The sequence below is a fragment of the Diceros bicornis genome, chromosome 26, assembly GCF_020826845.1.
Source record: "Diceros bicornis minor isolate mBicDic1 chromosome 26, mDicBic1.mat.cur, whole genome shotgun sequence".
NCBI lineage: Eukaryota > Metazoa > Chordata > Mammalia > Perissodactyla > Rhinocerotidae > Diceros > Diceros bicornis.
The window spans coordinates 37,340,749-37,357,662 of NC_080765.1; the positions used below are offsets into that span (position 1 = coordinate 37,340,749).

Sequence of the window (16,914 nt, forward strand, 5' to 3'; positions counted from 1 at the left end):
GAGAGATGATCACTTTGGGGGGAAAATAATTTATGGAGGACCTTGGCCAGCAGTAATAATTCAGACAATGACAAAATATTTCCATATTTTTCTCCTCCGTGTTTCCTTATTCAAACAGGATAAAGCGTGCATGTATTTTGATGGTCTCCTTTCTTCCCATTCCTAGTATCACAGCCCTCTTCCAGTGTCTATTACCTCTTGGCTGAAAATCATAAAATCACCTCTCTGACAGCCTTTCTCCCTTCCTGCACCTCCCTCTAAGCCATCTCGTCTGCCTGTGGTAGATGAATCTTCATGAGGACACAGTCCTCCTAATCTGACACCCTTCTCAGAACACATAAGGGCTCCCACACCCTCACTGCCTCCTTCACCTGTGTAGTGCAGGCACACGGGTGGTTGGACATTATTTTCAGAAGTACACATCACCTTCAATTTCTGGGCATGGGCTGACCCTGCTGGGTCGCAGTCCAGTCCCAGAACAGCCTGCATAGTTGTAAGTGTATCTGCAGTGATAAAACTCAAATAAGCTTCCCTAAAAATCTATAAGCTTCTTGAGTGGTAAACCTTGATCTTAGCCCTCCTTGATTCCCAGTTACCACAAGCTGATCCTAAACTTCACAGAGAAATTCAGGGGACCCAGAAAGCCAGAACAACCTTGAAACAGAAGAACAAAATTAGAGGACTCACACTTCATGATTTTAAACTTACTAGAATGCTACAGTAATCAAAACAGTATGGTACTGGCATAAGATTTAGATCAGTGGAATAGAATTGATAGTCCTGAAATAAATCCTCACATTTAGAGTCAATTGATTTCTGACAAGGTTGCCAAGACAATTCAATGGAGAAAGGATAGTCTTTCCAACAAATAGTGCTGAGACAACTGGATATCCACATACAGAAGAGTGAATTTGGACCCCTACTTCACACCATATACAAAAGTTATCTCAAAATGTATCAAAAACCAAATAAAAGCTAAAACTATAAAACTCTTAGAAGAAAGCATAGGCATACATCTTCATGACCTTGGATTAGACAGTGGTTTCTGAGGTTTAATACTAAAAACACAAGTGACAATAGAGAAAATAGATAAATTGGACTTTATCAAACTTGAAAACTTTTGTGCTTCAAAGGACATTATCAAGAAAGGGAAAAGACAACTCACGGAATGGGAGAAAATATTTGCAAATCATATATCTGATAAAGGACTAGTATCCATAATATATAAAGAACTCTTACAACCCAGTAATGAAAAGGCAAATAACCTAATTTAAAAATGGGCAAAGGATCTCAATAAACATTTCTCCCAAGAAGATATACAAATGGTCAATAAGCACATGAAAAGATGCTTAGCATCGTTAGTTGTTAGGTACGTGCAAATGAAAACCACAATGAGATACTACTGTACCCACTAGGATGGCTACAATCAAAAAGACGGAAGATGACAAGTATTGTCAAAGATGTGAAGACATTGGGACCCTCATAGATTGCTGGTGGGAATGTAAAATGGTGCTTTGGGAGACAGTCTGGCAGTTCTTAAAACGATTAAACATACAGTTACCATATGACCCAGCAGTTTCACTCCTAGGTACATACACAAGAGAAATGAAAACATACATCTGTACAAAAACTTGTACATGGATGTTTATAGCAGCATTATTCATAATAGCCAAAAAGTAAATACAACCCAAATGCCCATCACCCAATGAATGGATAAACAAAATGTGTATATCTGTACAATAGAATATTATTCAGCAGTAAAGGAATGGAGTACTGATACAGGCTACAACATGGATGAACCTTGAAGTTAGTCACAAAAGACCACGTATTGTATGGTTCTATTTATATGAAATGAAACAAGAATTTTTAAAAAACCCCTTTCTGGCGCTATCTTTTGTTTTCTCCATTTTATTTCTTTCTGAGAGTGAAGAACTTAACTTATGCCATTGGCCTTGTCATTTGTTTTATATTTGTTCCTATTAAAACTATATTTACACTTACTTACCTAACAAGATCTAATTTTAGTGCATTTGTGATTTCTTAAATGTCTTGATTGTTTTCCTGATTATAAAAGTAATTCATGCTCATTATAAAAATTCAAACTTTACAAGATATTGAAATGTTTTCTGTCATTCCATTCTCCCAGAGATAATTACTATTAATAGTTTGTCCATAGTTTTCTAGAAATTTTATCTCTGAATATACTAGCTCGTTGGTCTGTTTTCAACAGAATTATATCATACATACTAGCTCTTGCAACTTCTTGTTTTCGCTTAACCTCCCTCCAAAGCCCAGCTCCCCAAGCCTTGGCAGCAAATATTTACTATCTGTTTACTGTATGTTTATATTCCATATTTATACATAAGTGTATATTTATATTATACATAAATGTATATTTATGTTATACATACTTACCTGTTTTTTATTCCATAGTAAAACACACCATCATTTCTCTACTGACAAACATTTACGCCATTTCAGATTTTTATATCTTCTTAATGAATGCTGCAGTGAACAGCCGTGTTTTGCACATTTGTGTGTATTTCTGTAGGATAAATTCTTATAAATGGAATTACCAGAGCACTAGATGTAATGAGTTTATTAAGTTTTAAGTTGACCTTTCCTAATTGCCCCCTAAAGGAGTTTTAATCTGTGATCTTAACTGTTTAGTAGATGCCCTGACTTGACCTGTTTCCAACCTTCAAGAGAAGAAAGGGCACCACTGACTGTGTTTCCAGAGACCGCTTAGGGCTGGCATTGGACGTTCTTGTCTTTGGCATGTTTCACCCTCAGTACAAGGGTCTTAGCATTGTGCCATCAGTTTGTCTATCTTTCTGCAGTGCGGTGTGGCCTCCAAATATCACAAGCAAATTGCCGTGGAAAGGTGAGCTGGGTATTCTCCCTACCCATGTGTTAGGGTGTCAGCACGCACATGTGTGCTGTTTTTCCTGTACAGCTCAGGGGGCAGCACCAGCGCTGAGAGCCAAGCTCCCTGAGAATAAGGAGAATGCAAGGGAGATCTAAGATGACCTGAGGTCTAGCTTCCCTCTTCCTCTGCCTTTTCCCTGGGAGGAGTAGGGTGGGAAGAGGGTTAGGGTGAAGGGAAAGGAAACTGAGCACGTGTTACATACCGGGCACTTAAATGCATGATCTCATTGATCTTACAGCATCTCCATCAGGGAGATGATAAGATTTCCATTTTAAGGGCTGGAGAACTGAGGCTCAGAGGGTAATGTGCCCAAAGGACACCCCTCAAAAGGACAATCTCACATCCTCTGCATCCGTAGCCCACCTGTGCTTCCACTGAAATGCCAACCCCAAAATATAAGTAGAATCATATGGTATTTGTCTTTTTGTGACTGGCAAATTGTCCTCGGCATCATGTCCTCAAGATTCATCCATGTTGTAACGTGTCAGAATTTCCTTCCTTTTTAAAGAGAAATAATATCCCATTGTGTGTATACACCACATTTTGCTTATCCATTCCTCCATTGATGGACACTGGGGTTGCTGCCACATTTTAGCTACTGTGAAGAACGCTGCGTGAGCATGGGTGCACAGATATCTCTTCAAGACCCTGCTTTCAGTTCTTTTGAATGTATGCCCAAAGTGAAATTGCTGGATCATGTGCTAATTCTGCTTTTAACTTTTTGAGGAACCACTGTACTGTTTTCCACAGCAGCTGTACCATTTTATTCTACCAACAATGCACAAGTTTTCCAATTTCTACACATCCTTACCAACACCCGTTATTTTCTGGGTTTTTATTATTATTGTTGTTGTTGTTGTTGTTGTTGTTGTAGCCATCCTAATGAGTGTGAGGTGGTATCTCATTGTGGTTTTGATTTGCATTTCCCTAATGACTAGTGATGTTGAGCGGCTTTTCATGGGTTTATTGGTCATTCATATATCCTCTTTGGAGAAATGTCATTTCAAGTCTTTTTCCCACTTTTGTATTGGGTTGTTTGTTTTTGTTGAGTTTTAGGAGTTCTCTATATATTGTAGGTATTAATGCCTTATCTGATATATGATCTGCAAATATTTTCTCCCATTCTGATGTATTGCCTTTTTACTCTGTTGATAATGAATTTTGATGCACAAAAGTTCTTAATTTGTCTTTTTTTTTCTTTTGTTTCCTGTACCAATACATCAAATTTTATATTAAAAAGAGCTTTCAATTTTCACCTGTAATCTGTTTCTTCCTCATTCTTTTCCATGTGAGTAAATGACATGACCAACCTCCCATTTGCTCAGATGTCTGGGAATTATTTTTGAGTTCTTTTCCTTCATGTAACCAATACAACAAGGATTCTTCTTGTTTCTACCTCCTGACTATCTCTCAAATCCTTCTATTTATATCTCTAATTCTTCATTGGTAGTGTATAGAAATACAATTGATTTTTATATATTAACCTTGCATCCAGCAATCAAGCCAATCCGCTTATTAGTTCTAGGAGCCTTTTTTCTTTACAGATTCTTTAGGGTTTTGTATGGAAACAGTCATGCCTTCTGAAAATAGGCAGTTTTATTTCTTCTTTTCCAATCTGCATGCTTTTTATTTGTTTTTTCTTGCTTTATTGCACTGGCTAGGACTTCCAGTATGATGTTGAATAGAAGTAGTAGAGAGAACATCCTTGCCTGTTCCCAGTCATAGAGGGAAAGCATTCAGTCTCCCCTGCTAAGTGTGATGTTAGCTATAGGTTTTTTGTAGATGTGCTTTATCAGGTTGAGGACGTTTACTTCTCTCCCAAGTTTGCTAAGACATTTTATCAATGTATTTTAAGGCTATTCTGAAAACAACAAGATAATAATCTCTGCCGCAAGGACTATTGACAGTAATAAGTTACATGTTTAATGGTATCACATCATATTAAAAATTCAAAGTCAATGAATAGGAGGCCAGCCTGGTGGCATAGCGGTTAAGTGCGCACGCTCCGCTGCGGCGGCCTGTGGTTTGCAGGTTCCGATCCTGGGCACGCACCGATGCACCGCTTGTCAAGCCATGCTGTGGCGGCGTCCCATATAAAGTAGAGGAAGATGGGCATGGATGTTAGACCAGGGCCAGTCTTCCTCAGCAAAAAAAAAAAAAAAAAAAAAGAGGAGGATTGGCATCGGATGTTAGCTCAGGGCTGGTCTCCCTCACACACACACACACACACACACACACACACACGTGTCAATGAATGATATAAATCAGTACTTTGTGATTATCTTCATAAAGTTTTTACCTCCTGGTTTTATTTTAACTCGTTGCATTTAAAAATTTTAAAAATATATTTAAAGCACATCACAGCTTTCCACACTGCCCCGTCAGTCCTATCCCGAGTTCTCCTCAGGAGGCGGCCCGTGTGTGCTGAAATCGGGCTCCCTGTTCTCTTGCTGCCCATTCTCAGCAGATGCCCCTCGTCTACCTTAAAGACTCACCCATAGCAACCCTTCTCTTTCCCTCTTCTGAGTCATTTCTTGCAGTTTTTCTTCTTTAGCTGAAGTCTTTTCCCTTCCTTCCCGCCTCCCTTCCTCTCCTTTCTGTGAAGCGCAGAGCCCCACTTGATCATAGAAGCTCCATCCTTGGCCAGGTTCCCATTTTTTCTGTTCCTCATGCTAGTGAGGTTTGGCTTTGAGCTTTGAGTTCTCATACATTTTCTTCAATACTATGACTTTTTTAGGAAGCTGTGCTAAGATGTGCTATAAGCTGTGTTAATGCTAAGGAGATATTCATATTCTGACCCTAAAGAAATTCTGATACACACAAATGAGAGCTTGTTGAACATAATGCGCATGTTTTCATTAAACTTAGCTTTTTGTAGAATTTACTCCTTCTCTTCTAAATTCTTACCTAAAAATCATTTATATCCTTGGGGAATGTCTTCATTCCTTCAGAAATGATTTGTTGATTGCAGTGTGCACACTGTGGGTCACTGATAAAAAGGAAGAATTCATTACATTCGAGTGTGGTAGTGGAGGGAAGACAGCTAACATTTTTGCAGACTTATTTGTACCAAACTCTGGAAATCATTATCTTGGTGTAAATCCTCACAGCCGCCTTCTGAGGTCTGGGGATTATCATCCCCGTTGCACGTACAATGAGGCCAAGGCTCAGAGGAGCCGGATGACTCACCCAAGGCCACACGCCTTGTAAGGGGCAAGAGCCAGTGACCAAGCCCCAGGTGTCACGGACCCCACATCCATGCCATGCCTCCACATGAGGGGTATAGAAAGTTCTGGAAAAGCTGCGTGAGAGACGTGCAGCTTTGAGGGGATCAGAGAAGATGGGGTTCATGTTTTTTAACAGATTATTGGAGGATATTTGTGACTTCCCGAAAAGTAGCATCCCTCTGAAATTTGGAGACAAACATCTCATGACTCTGTACAATTCACAGCCCTTCACTGTAGATTGCTTTGTAGACAAAGTCTCCTTTCCAAGTTTTGAGTAAGCCTTCCTTTTGAGGTGCTCATTTTTAACTTTTCTGGGTACGGTCATCAGCTACACAAGCATTCCCTGGGTCTGCCTCAGTGTGTGAAGCGTCGTGATGAAATTTACTCCGAAAATCCAGAACGGGAGACACTGCAACCCAGTGGGTTATGAAGTCCTCGTCCTGTGGATCAACCTGGTGGTTGAGAGAAGTCATCCCGGAAGCTAGGACCTCAGTTTGTGACCAGGACACTGTAATGAGAGATGGCACTCTGGCTGGAGCACCAAGTTCAAATCTCAACTGCCCCACTGGTTGTCAAATTGAGTTAATACACATGCAGTGCTCAGAACACTGCCTGGCCCGTAGTGCAAGCTTGGTAAGAATTAGCTGTTACTGAGTATCAGAAAATCCCCAAGTCAGCATGAATGGAAAGAAGGGAACACTAGGAGTGGCTTTGGGGTCTTTTGGAAAACTGGATAAGGAAAGTAGTGGTGAATTAGCCTTGGTCCACAGAGTCCTTTTGAGATGGTTTATCATGTTCAAGGCCATACAGGATTCATCCTCCCTAAACTCACAGTATATTAACAAGGGAAAAGAACCACCCAACAGGGTCTTGGAGGGGATTATGTAAATCAACACAGATGCCCACAGATGAGTTTGGTTAAAGAAGCAACATCAGTCAAGTGCATCTTTGAACCAGCAGCCCCAGGGCCAGCCCAGACCAGCAAGGAGGCAGACACTGGCAGTAGGCAAACTCCTAGCACCACAAGGGAGAAGCTTCCTGGCCCCCAGTGCCAGGAAGGACTTGGTTCTCTCCTCACCTGAGCTCCTGCTCTGGTGCCAGCCTCTCCCAAGCAAATTCCATGCATCCCAGAGATTGAGATCAGCTGGAAATGAAGCTGCCTGACTGGCTTCCCCAAATCTTTAAAACTGTAGGATCCTGGGGCTAAAAGCACTTTTTTTTTAACTTCAAATTTTTTTAATGAAAATAATAGATAAGCTTGGAAAAAGGGAGGAAGAAAGGAAGGAACTTTTAAAATGTAGTGTAAAGAGATTTAAACCAAATGTGAAAGTTTCCTTCACTTCCTACTCCTGTTTCCCAGATTTAACCAGAGTTAACAGTTTTCTTTATGTCTTTAGAGAAGTTTTATCCATAACTGTATGAATATGTATAAGCCTTTTTTATTTTTATTTTTTTGCTGAGGAAGATTCGCCCTGAGCTAACATCTGGGCAATGTTGGCTCCAGACATCCTCCAAAGAGGAAGATTGGCAGATATCTTCCTCTTTTTGTATGTAAGCCACCACCACAGCATGGCCACTGACAGGCAAGTGGTGTAGGTCTGTGCCTGGGAACCGAACCTGGGCTGCCAAAGTGAAGCACGCTGAATTTAACCACTAGGCTCCCGGGGCTGGCCCTGTTTAAGCCTTTTTTAAATTTGTGTGTGATTTTTTACTTCTCCACTTCTTACCTTCTTAACTTAATATATATTAAAGGTCTTTCCACAGCATCATTATGGATCCATCTCTTTCTACTCTTTTTATTTATTTTATTAGGATTAAATATAAAAGTATTTCAGTGAGATATGGAAATTCTGAACTCTTATGCATCTGACAACATAGCTAAACTAAATGAACACGAAACTTGGCAGAATTACAAGGAGAAATGGATCGACCCACAATTACAGTGGCGACTTAACCAAGTCTTTCAGAAACTCACACAAATCTGTAGGCCAAAAGCAAAGAATAACGACATAGGAGATTTGAATCACACCGTTAACAAATTTGATTTAGTGGAAATATGAGGAACTCCATATTCAATGGTTAGAGAACACACATTCTTTACAAGCTCACATGGGATGTTTAGAAAAACTGATGTACACTTGGCTGTAGAGGAAATCTCGCTACTGCTAATCTTGTAGTCATAATTTCTGAAATGGTTTTGTCTTTTCCTTGTAGTTCTTTCCTGAGTTAGTTCTACGAGTTCCTGTTTCACATCTGCCTATTTTTAATGACCATCCAGACTGAATTCTTTTATTTCTGCTTTATGATCTTTTTTCTTACCGTAATTGCTTTGTAACAACTTTTTTCCTTCTTTTTTAACTCATGATGGGAATGGAATGTTGGGTGTAATTGTCGTCTGCTTATGGAAGGATTTTTGAGGTGAGTTTTCCTCGTCACTGCAGAAGTTGGCTGCTCTTTTTCTTATGCTATCTTTGCATGATGCTGAGCTTATTCCTCAGGACTGACACGATGCAGGAATTATGTCTCTTCCCCACTTTGCTTTTCTCAGTAACGCTTAAGAACATCTGATACAGATGAGTGTGCCTCTATAATTCACTTGACAAATTATCTGACTCCCCAGTTTGGAGGGAAGGATCTGTGTCTCTTTGGCTCATAGTTCATCCCAGTAACTAAATCAGTGCCTTACACGTAGTCACTGCTCAATAAATATTTGTTGAATAAATTAGCATAGAGGGGCTCAAAAAAACAGATCTGGAATTGAATTGGTCATTTATTAATGGTGTTTTGTTTTGTTTTGGTGAGGAAGAGTGGCCCTGAGCTAACGTCTGTTGCCAATCTTCCTCTTTTTGCTGAGGAAGATTGGCTCTGAACTAACATCTGTGCCCATCTTCCTCTATTTTGTTTGTGGGACGCCGCCACAGCATGGCTTGATGAGCGGTGCATCGGTCCCCACCCGGGATTCAAACCTGCGAACCCCAGGCCGCCTAAGTGGAGTGCGCGAATTTAACCACTACGCCACCAGTAATGTTTTAATACATTATTATAGGGAGTGTGGAAGCCAGGAACCTGAAGGAGGAGAGTCCCCACATACTGTACAGCTCTTTGTCCAAATAATCATCTTCATACTGAATCCCTTGTGCCAGGGGGAATACACTTAATGTTCAGACATTGATCCCTGGCACTCTTACACGCTATTAGTGGAATATAAAATGCTTCCTCCCCTGTATGGGGAGTGATTTGGCAAGATGCGTGTGCCAATTGATCTAGCCATTTGGGTGTTAAGAATTTTTCCCGTAAAGGTGCTCACACAGTCTGCGAGGCCGTGTGTATGGTAAGAAAAACTTCAGTTGCCGTCAGTTTGGGGCTAGTATACAAAGCTGGGTCCACACACCGCAGGGGTGCTCATGATGACCCATTGAGATGGGGCTGAAAAGTTACAACTATTTATATTTATTTTTCATATAAATAAAAGATAGCATTAAGCTTCACTAATATTTAATATTAGAATGACTTTACACCATCACTCAATCAGCAGTGTTGGGTCAGATGTCCACTTAGACATTGAATTTCCAAGGCATCCTGAGAGAAGGACAGTTTCACTCCAGGGGACAAGGTTCCCACCTCACTTGTTGATTCGCTTTTAACATATGAATACTTTCTGCAGTTTCCATTTGCCTGGTTGAGTGGATTTCTAGATTATTCTCTCTTATTTTATGTTGGTAAATGCATGAACAGCCTCGGCCATTTGAGGACATTACCCTCACTTTTCCAGGGACACCCTGGCGGAAGGAGCAGACGGAGGACCTGCAGCGGGTGCTCAGGGACGTGAACAGCGAGATCCCACTGGTCTTCGTCAGTGGCAATCACGACGTGGGCAATGTCCCCACCCGGGAGACCATTGCGGAGTTCCACCAGACTTGGGGAGATGACTATTTCAGCTTCTGGGTCGGGGGCGTCCTGTTCCTTGTCCTCAACTCCCAGTTCTTGTACGATGCCTCCGGGTGCCCTGCCTTGAAGCAGGCCCAGGACCAGTGGCTGGACCAGCAGCTGAGCATCGCGGGGCAGCGGAAGTGCCAGCACGCCATCATCTTCCAGCACATCCCACTGTTCCTCGAAAGCATCGACGAGGATGACGACTACTTCAACCTCCCCAAGTCTGTTCGGAAGGAGATGGCAGACAAGCTCTCCAAAGCAGGTAGTGGCCCAAGACCCCAGGTGTCTGGGTGGAAGGGTGGTCTGGAGAGGAGGTTTCTAGATCCTTACCCTGCCCCTTTTCAGCCTGGCAAAGGGGAGAGAGAATGGGGCTTTGGACAGAACTGGGTTCTGATCCCGGCTCTACCACTCACTGATGTGTGGCCTTGCACAAGCTGCCTAGCCCTTCTGAGCCTCAGTTTCCTCATCTGTGAAGTAGGATTAGCAGAAGTAGCTCTCTCATAGGTTGGTTGTGAGGATTAAATGAGAAGAGGCCTGTAAATCATTAAAGCAGCCCCTAGCCTACCAAGTACTAAAGTTGTGGTAGCTGCTCATAGCTGAGGATGGGGAGCCCTGCAGGGTAGGGGGTTAAGGGGGGGGCGGTCTGAGTGTGGCTGTATGTGCCCCGGGGGGAAGGGAAGATGCCAGGGGCATCTTTTCTCATTTCTCTGAGAAGCAGGAACTTACCCAAGAGCAGATGATCTTTAAGAGCCAAGCTTCACACCTGTATTAGATATAACCTAGAAAATCCTGGGATGTGGCTGTAATGGGCAGGTCCTGGGGCCTCGTCAGTTTTCCTGTAGTGAGGGCTAAGTTCTCCAGGATCAGGAGAGAGAAAGGTGTTTAGTCTGATCTTCACCTGCTGTAAACTTTTAGCTAGTCATACATATGACATATGCGCACGCGCACACACACAAAACGACGACACTCCATTTGCAGAGTTCTCAGCTTCCGAAGGCGCTGTGTGCAGCACTAGCCCACACACCTCGCTTCTCCTCCTGGTGGCACCTGCAGTATTCCTCTCTCGAAAAACGGTGTGTTCTCAGCCAGTTCCCCGAGTTACCAGTGACTTGACAGGATTCCAATTTTGACAACTGTTGTCTCTTTTTTTTGGTCCTAGTGCCTCCTTTCAGATCTTTCCAGAGTGTACTTCATCAAACTCTTCTAAAATTTAAATATATTCATTTATTTGTTAGGGGGTAGAGAGAAGGAGGTGGCCTGACCCAGCAGCAAGCATTCATTAAAATAAAAAAAAAGATTCTGACACTCTTTTTTTCATCTTTGAGCATTAAATGTGTTCGCATTTACTTGTGAAAAGTACAATAGGCCCTTCTGTGTTTTTGAGACATTTTACAAAAAGCTTGCATAATTGGAGACATTTTCCAACTGTTCCATGGAGATGAAGTTGGAAAACTTCTATTAAGGCCTTTGAAATTTTATGCCATGCTCGAGTTGGTACAGAAAACCATTTTCATGACAAGGAAATGAAGTGTCAAGATGGCATCAGTACCACCATGGAAACTGTTTTGTAACAGAGAATAATGCCAGAGAGAACATTTAATGCCACTGAAATGATTCCTTTCATATCAAATGTTAAAGGATGCAAATGCCCCCTCCCCATGGCTGCTCTCTGTTCTCTGTTCTTGTCAACCACATTCTTGAGTGGCATGTGGTTCTGGGTCTGCCATCGCAGGATGGAGCACATGCAGCCCAGGAGCACTCCCAGATATCGAGACCTGTAGACATGGATAAAGAGAGAGCCCACAGCTGTAACAGGGCATCCTCGGGGGAAGCTTGCTGCCCACCCACCGAGAACCCCAGAGGGTGACATTGTATCCAGGATGCACCAGCCACCTCCCCTGTCAGGCCTGCAGCCCTGCAAGCTCAGGAATGGTTTGTCAGCACACCCAGAGCTGGTCTGCGTCTGAGAGGTGGGCTCCCATTGCCCCAGCTCAGAGTAGTATCTACCACCAGAATGCCAATTGATTCATTTAGAGCAAGACTAAAGCCCTCCCCTCAGCCTCAGCAGTGCAGTCTCTTCCCGTAGGCAGAGCGACATGGGAAGGCAGATTATAATCAGGAGGTTGCTTGCTAAGCATGAGACAGAGCAGGGAAGCTGGTTTCCTTATTCCACTCCTAATGGCATCGGGCTCTGGACCTCTGATGGATCCATCTCCAGCAGGGCCTCCTTGCCCGGGAAGACTGATATTTCATGTGCCGTTAATTCTACCTCGTTAATGTCTCTCCAGCCTGTCGGTCACTTTAGGCCACCATTGTCTCTCATCTGGGTCAGAGCAACAGCTCTGAGTTGGTCCCCCTGCCCCACTCTTGCCCCATTCCAGTGCATTCTCCACCTAGCAGCCAGAGAGGCATGTAGCTCCACAACCTCCACCCTTCTGAGGCCTCCTCGCCCCCAGGAGCAGGCCAGCTCCTCACGCTTCTCCATCATCTCTGCCTCTTCCATGTCACCTGGCCAGCACTTCAACTGTGACACCTTGTGTATGAGGTGCCCCCCCAGCCCTGCCCCACTCCAGGTTCTCTCTCAGCTTTCCTTGATCCCAGAGGATTTCTAAGTGTCGACTTGTCTGAATTCTCCACTAGACTCTCAGCTCCTTGAAGGCAGAGACACTGTTATATTCATCTCTGTGTTCGGGAGGCCTGGCTCAGGTTTTAGCTCACAGTAAATGCCTCATCAGTATTTGTGGGATGAATGAAGGACTGAAACTCTCTGACTCAGGCTCCTTCCCTTGGTAGCCAACTGACACAGCTCATTTATTTGTTTGGCACCCACTGTATGCCAGGCACAGAGTAGACCAGGTCCACGTTCTCACGGAGCTCCTGGGGACAGCCGTTCCCTGGTGTGTTCCGAGTGTCAACACACGTCACACAGCCTCAAAGTCCTTTGGTCTTGGGTGAAGCCACTTGTGTGTCTCTGCTGTGATCCACATGCTGGCTTTCCAGGTTCACCCAGCAGTCAATTTCTCTCTTCCCAAGTGCCCCTCCACTATTCCCACCATACCTACTTCATGCATGAGAAGGCATCCTCTTCTTGGCCACTGGCCTTAGGATCTTGGCCTAAACCTGCTTAATCAAGGAAAACCAGAGAGATGGGGGCCCTTCCTGCAGTCACCTGTCAGTTTTAGTGGCTTATCAAACCGGGACCTCTGCTTAGTGGCCTTTCAAACCCAGAACAAACCACGGGCAACATCAGGAAGAGGCCCAGGTCAGATGTGGACACAGCTCCGTGGCAGGCTGAGTGGCCTGCTTGGTCTGGAAGCATAGGTAGGTGGGCTCTCATGGGGAACGTGTGCTCATGACTCAGTATGCAGAAGACTACTCAGGTCACGGCAATGTTATTTCAACTCATTTTAGAAAGCCAGCAGTTCAAGTGACATTTTGTAAAATTCATTAACTTAAAGACCATGATAAAATTGGGGGTGATGGTGGCAGATGGTATTTAATACTGCCTCCGGCTTTTTTCCCCCACAGAAATATTATTCCCTAGTACTATTTCAGTCTCATTTATCTCCTTGTGCTAAAATGCCAGTACTCAAAAATATGTCAAAAGCTCATCAGACTATCAGGGTAGCTTTTAATTATGATAATTGTGTTGTTATAAAATATCCTTTTAAAGAGCACATCCCTCCTCAAACCACCATGGAGGTAAAACCCAGCTTCCTTCCAGCAAGCTTAATGAATAATTCTAAATCATTGTGTGGGCTGAATAAATGATTTCATGACGAACATCAACAATCATCTCACATTGTTGCATTAATTTTTTAAATGGGATGAGGTAGATGAGGAGGAGGGGTGTTACTATACAATGGGCCACCGTGTGTGAAGGGGTGCGCCCTGTGAATCACAGCCTGTGCGCTGCCAGGCTCAGGTTTCCCTAGAAACGGATGCATTCTGTTTCTACTTCTGCAGCTCAATAAAAAACCTTCTTTGTATGATACAAAACGTTGTCGATAGCCAGTACAAATAAACAGTTATCAGGGCAAGACAGAGGCACAGATGTGAAGCAGCACCGTTATTTTCTGTCTTCTTTTGCTCTGCCTGAGGATAATCAATTTCTGCACCACGGGATGCAGAAATTGGTTTTCCTTAATTCACCTGATACCTAGTTGGAGTTGCAAAGACAGCTAGTAGCTAATGAAATATTGGTTGAATCTGACCATTGTCTCCTTCCCTCATGCCTTTTTCAGCAAAAGGTTAATATGTGACCTAGTTAATGTGGATTCTAATTTGAAAACTCAATCTTCAAAAACAAAAGTCTAGCTCTTTAACTGACCCTGTTTCTCTTGATGTCTTGATACCTTTTCTTTTTTCCATTCTGAACAGAGAGATTAGAACTGTGTAGTAGAGAGCCCAGGGCACGTTTGGCAATTATGAAAAATTCTAATAAGTTGATCTTTCCTGCAAAAGCTAATGAGTAATTTCACAGAATTATAGTTTTATCTCTAGTATTTATGCTTTTTTAAAAAAACTAGAGAGAGATCTTAGCCTATGGTTACGGTTTTAGGATTTCAAAGTTGTAAAGAACAAAAAGGTCAGGTTTCCACTTTCTGGGAAAATAAAACATGAGGTCCTACTCTAACGTCTTACTGCGTTGTATTGAAATTATTTGTTTCCATCCTGATTCTTTTAGGAAATGCAGTCCCAGCTTTGGTCACCTCTCTAGGCCCAGCCCCTAGCCAAGACTCACGTAGTAGCCCCTCAGTAAGTAAATATTGGTTAAATGGAATTGAATTAGACTTGATTCAAATCTACTTGTTAGTAGAATCATAGGGAATGTCTGTATTACCTGTGGATCGGTGTTTACCAACTGACTTTTGGGTGGGAAATGCATCACCTAGAGCAGGGGTTGGCAAACTTTTTCTGCAAAGGGTCAGACAGTAAACATTTTGGGCTGTAGTCTCGGTGGTGACTACTCAACTGTGCCTTTGTAGTGTGAAAGCAGCCACAGATGATACATAAGCAAATGGACGTGGCTGTGTTCCAGTAAAACTTGATTTACAGAAACAGGTGGTGGGCCTTCCGGCCATGGTTTTCCCACCCTTGGCTTAGAGAAATATTCCCATGACTGTGTGACGCTCTTGCTCCCTATGCACTATGCATACGTCTAATTCCAGGATGCTTCTGGTGACCCCGCTGTGACTCACTGAAGGGTCTGCCCAGAACGAGCCTGAGGTTGCTCAGTGGAGGGCGTGACTGGTGAGGTACATTCCATTGGAGGCCCGTGATGTGATGGGGGGTGTACATGGGGACACTTAAAATCTAATACTTGAGTGTTTGTTTAACATGTGTTAGAAAAAATATAACTAGCTCATCAATTTAAAGAAAAATATTAGGTTAATAATAGTACGGGTAGTATGCAAGTAGGGGAAAACTTGTGAAGGTGGTGTAGGGGTGACGTGTTCGCACTGGTGGGATGGGTGAGGCCATATAACATGGTGAGTGAGCAGACAGCCTTTGGCTTTGACAGACCTGGATTCAGATCTTTTGGTGCTATGTGGTGGCTTCACATAAGCTGTGAACAGCTTTCTGCCTTAGTTTCCTCCCTTGTTAGATGCAGGTACTCATCCCAGCCTCACAGGATTGGTGTGAGAATCAGATAGAGGGAAGCATGTCTAAAAGCACTCAGCACCGTGCCTGGCACGTGGTGTGTGCTTGATTAAGGGTTGTGTGTTGTTACATGACCGTGGACTGTGTTGTGAGCCCACAGCAGGCAAATTTGCTTTGGTCGGGATCTGGCTTTATCCTTTAGCTGGAACAGTGCTTCTCCCCCGTGGGGTGCTGGCAGGAGGGGGGCAGGATATTCTTGTGGGGTTGGACATGAGCATCTCCAGGTAAGGAAAGGCATGTCGAATTTGGGGATGTGCCTGCAGTTTGCTGCCATAAATTTATAAATTGAGAGGGGAAGGAATTAGCAACTTTTTTCATAATACAAACTATAGGAGTGAAACTAGGCAAAAAACCTTTTGGCTCCTGGGATATGCGGGAAGATAGACTGTAGTCTCAGGGAGTCTGAGATTTTTCAGAGTGGACAAGGAATGTTATTTTTAGTTTTATCAAAAGGGGGTATTTGTTTAAGGTTGGGAAGCGCTGAACTGCATGGAAAATTCCTATGAAATTTAGTGATAGAATTTGACTCTTCCTTTGTTTTTTTAAAGTACATACCTCATCAATTAATGTGTTAGTAAACACACCTTTGAATGCATAATTTCATAGTCGAATCAAGCAAATGTGTCCACAGGACAATGGCAGTCATCTTACGATGCCCTCTGTTTAAAATGCATTTTAAAACACTTAGTGATTCTTTTTTTAACCAACTTTTAGGTGAGAACTCACAGGTTTTTTTTTTAAGCATCCGTAGAATCCCGAGTCTGTGGGGGCATAACAACTTGAGGAATTTTCCTTAATATGTATTAGATCTTGAATTCATTTTTTCCAGATTTGGTCTGTTTTATGTTTTGATCAATTCAATAAAACATCACTTTCACCATTTGACGTCTGCGTTTCATTCACTATAAACCTAAGACCAACTGCCAAAGCTACGTCTGGCGTGAAGTGATGGATTACATTTCTCACTTTGGAGGTGTCCCTAACACGTGGGCTAATTAAAGTTAAAATCAAGTCCTGATGGTAAATATTTATAAATCGAGAATCTGGAGCGTGTAAATGTGTGCTGCTGGTTCCCAAAGCTAAGTCAACATTTATTCATTCAACGAATAGCACAGGCCCTGTGCTAGGCACTCAGGACAGGAATGAACAAAACAGATAGCG

The 16,914-nt window shown here is 42.8% G+C and overlaps 1 protein-coding gene across 2 annotated transcripts in view; it reads left to right on the forward strand.

Annotated features, from left to right (window-relative positions):
* The window catches only part of CPPED1 (calcineurin like phosphoesterase domain containing 1), a 107,874-nt gene that overhangs the window by 65,547 nt on the left and 25,413 nt on the right, over positions 1-16,914 (forward strand). The window contains exon 3 of one of the 2 annotated variants that reach the window (XM_058570029.1): positions 9,929-10,351. The exons of the other annotated variant lie outside the window; for it this stretch is intronic. Coding sequence (XP_058426012.1) covers positions 9,929-10,351 — 423 coding nt within the window. The remainder of the gene's footprint in view (positions 1-9,928; positions 10,352-16,914) is intronic. 2 annotated transcript variants of the gene reach the window in all.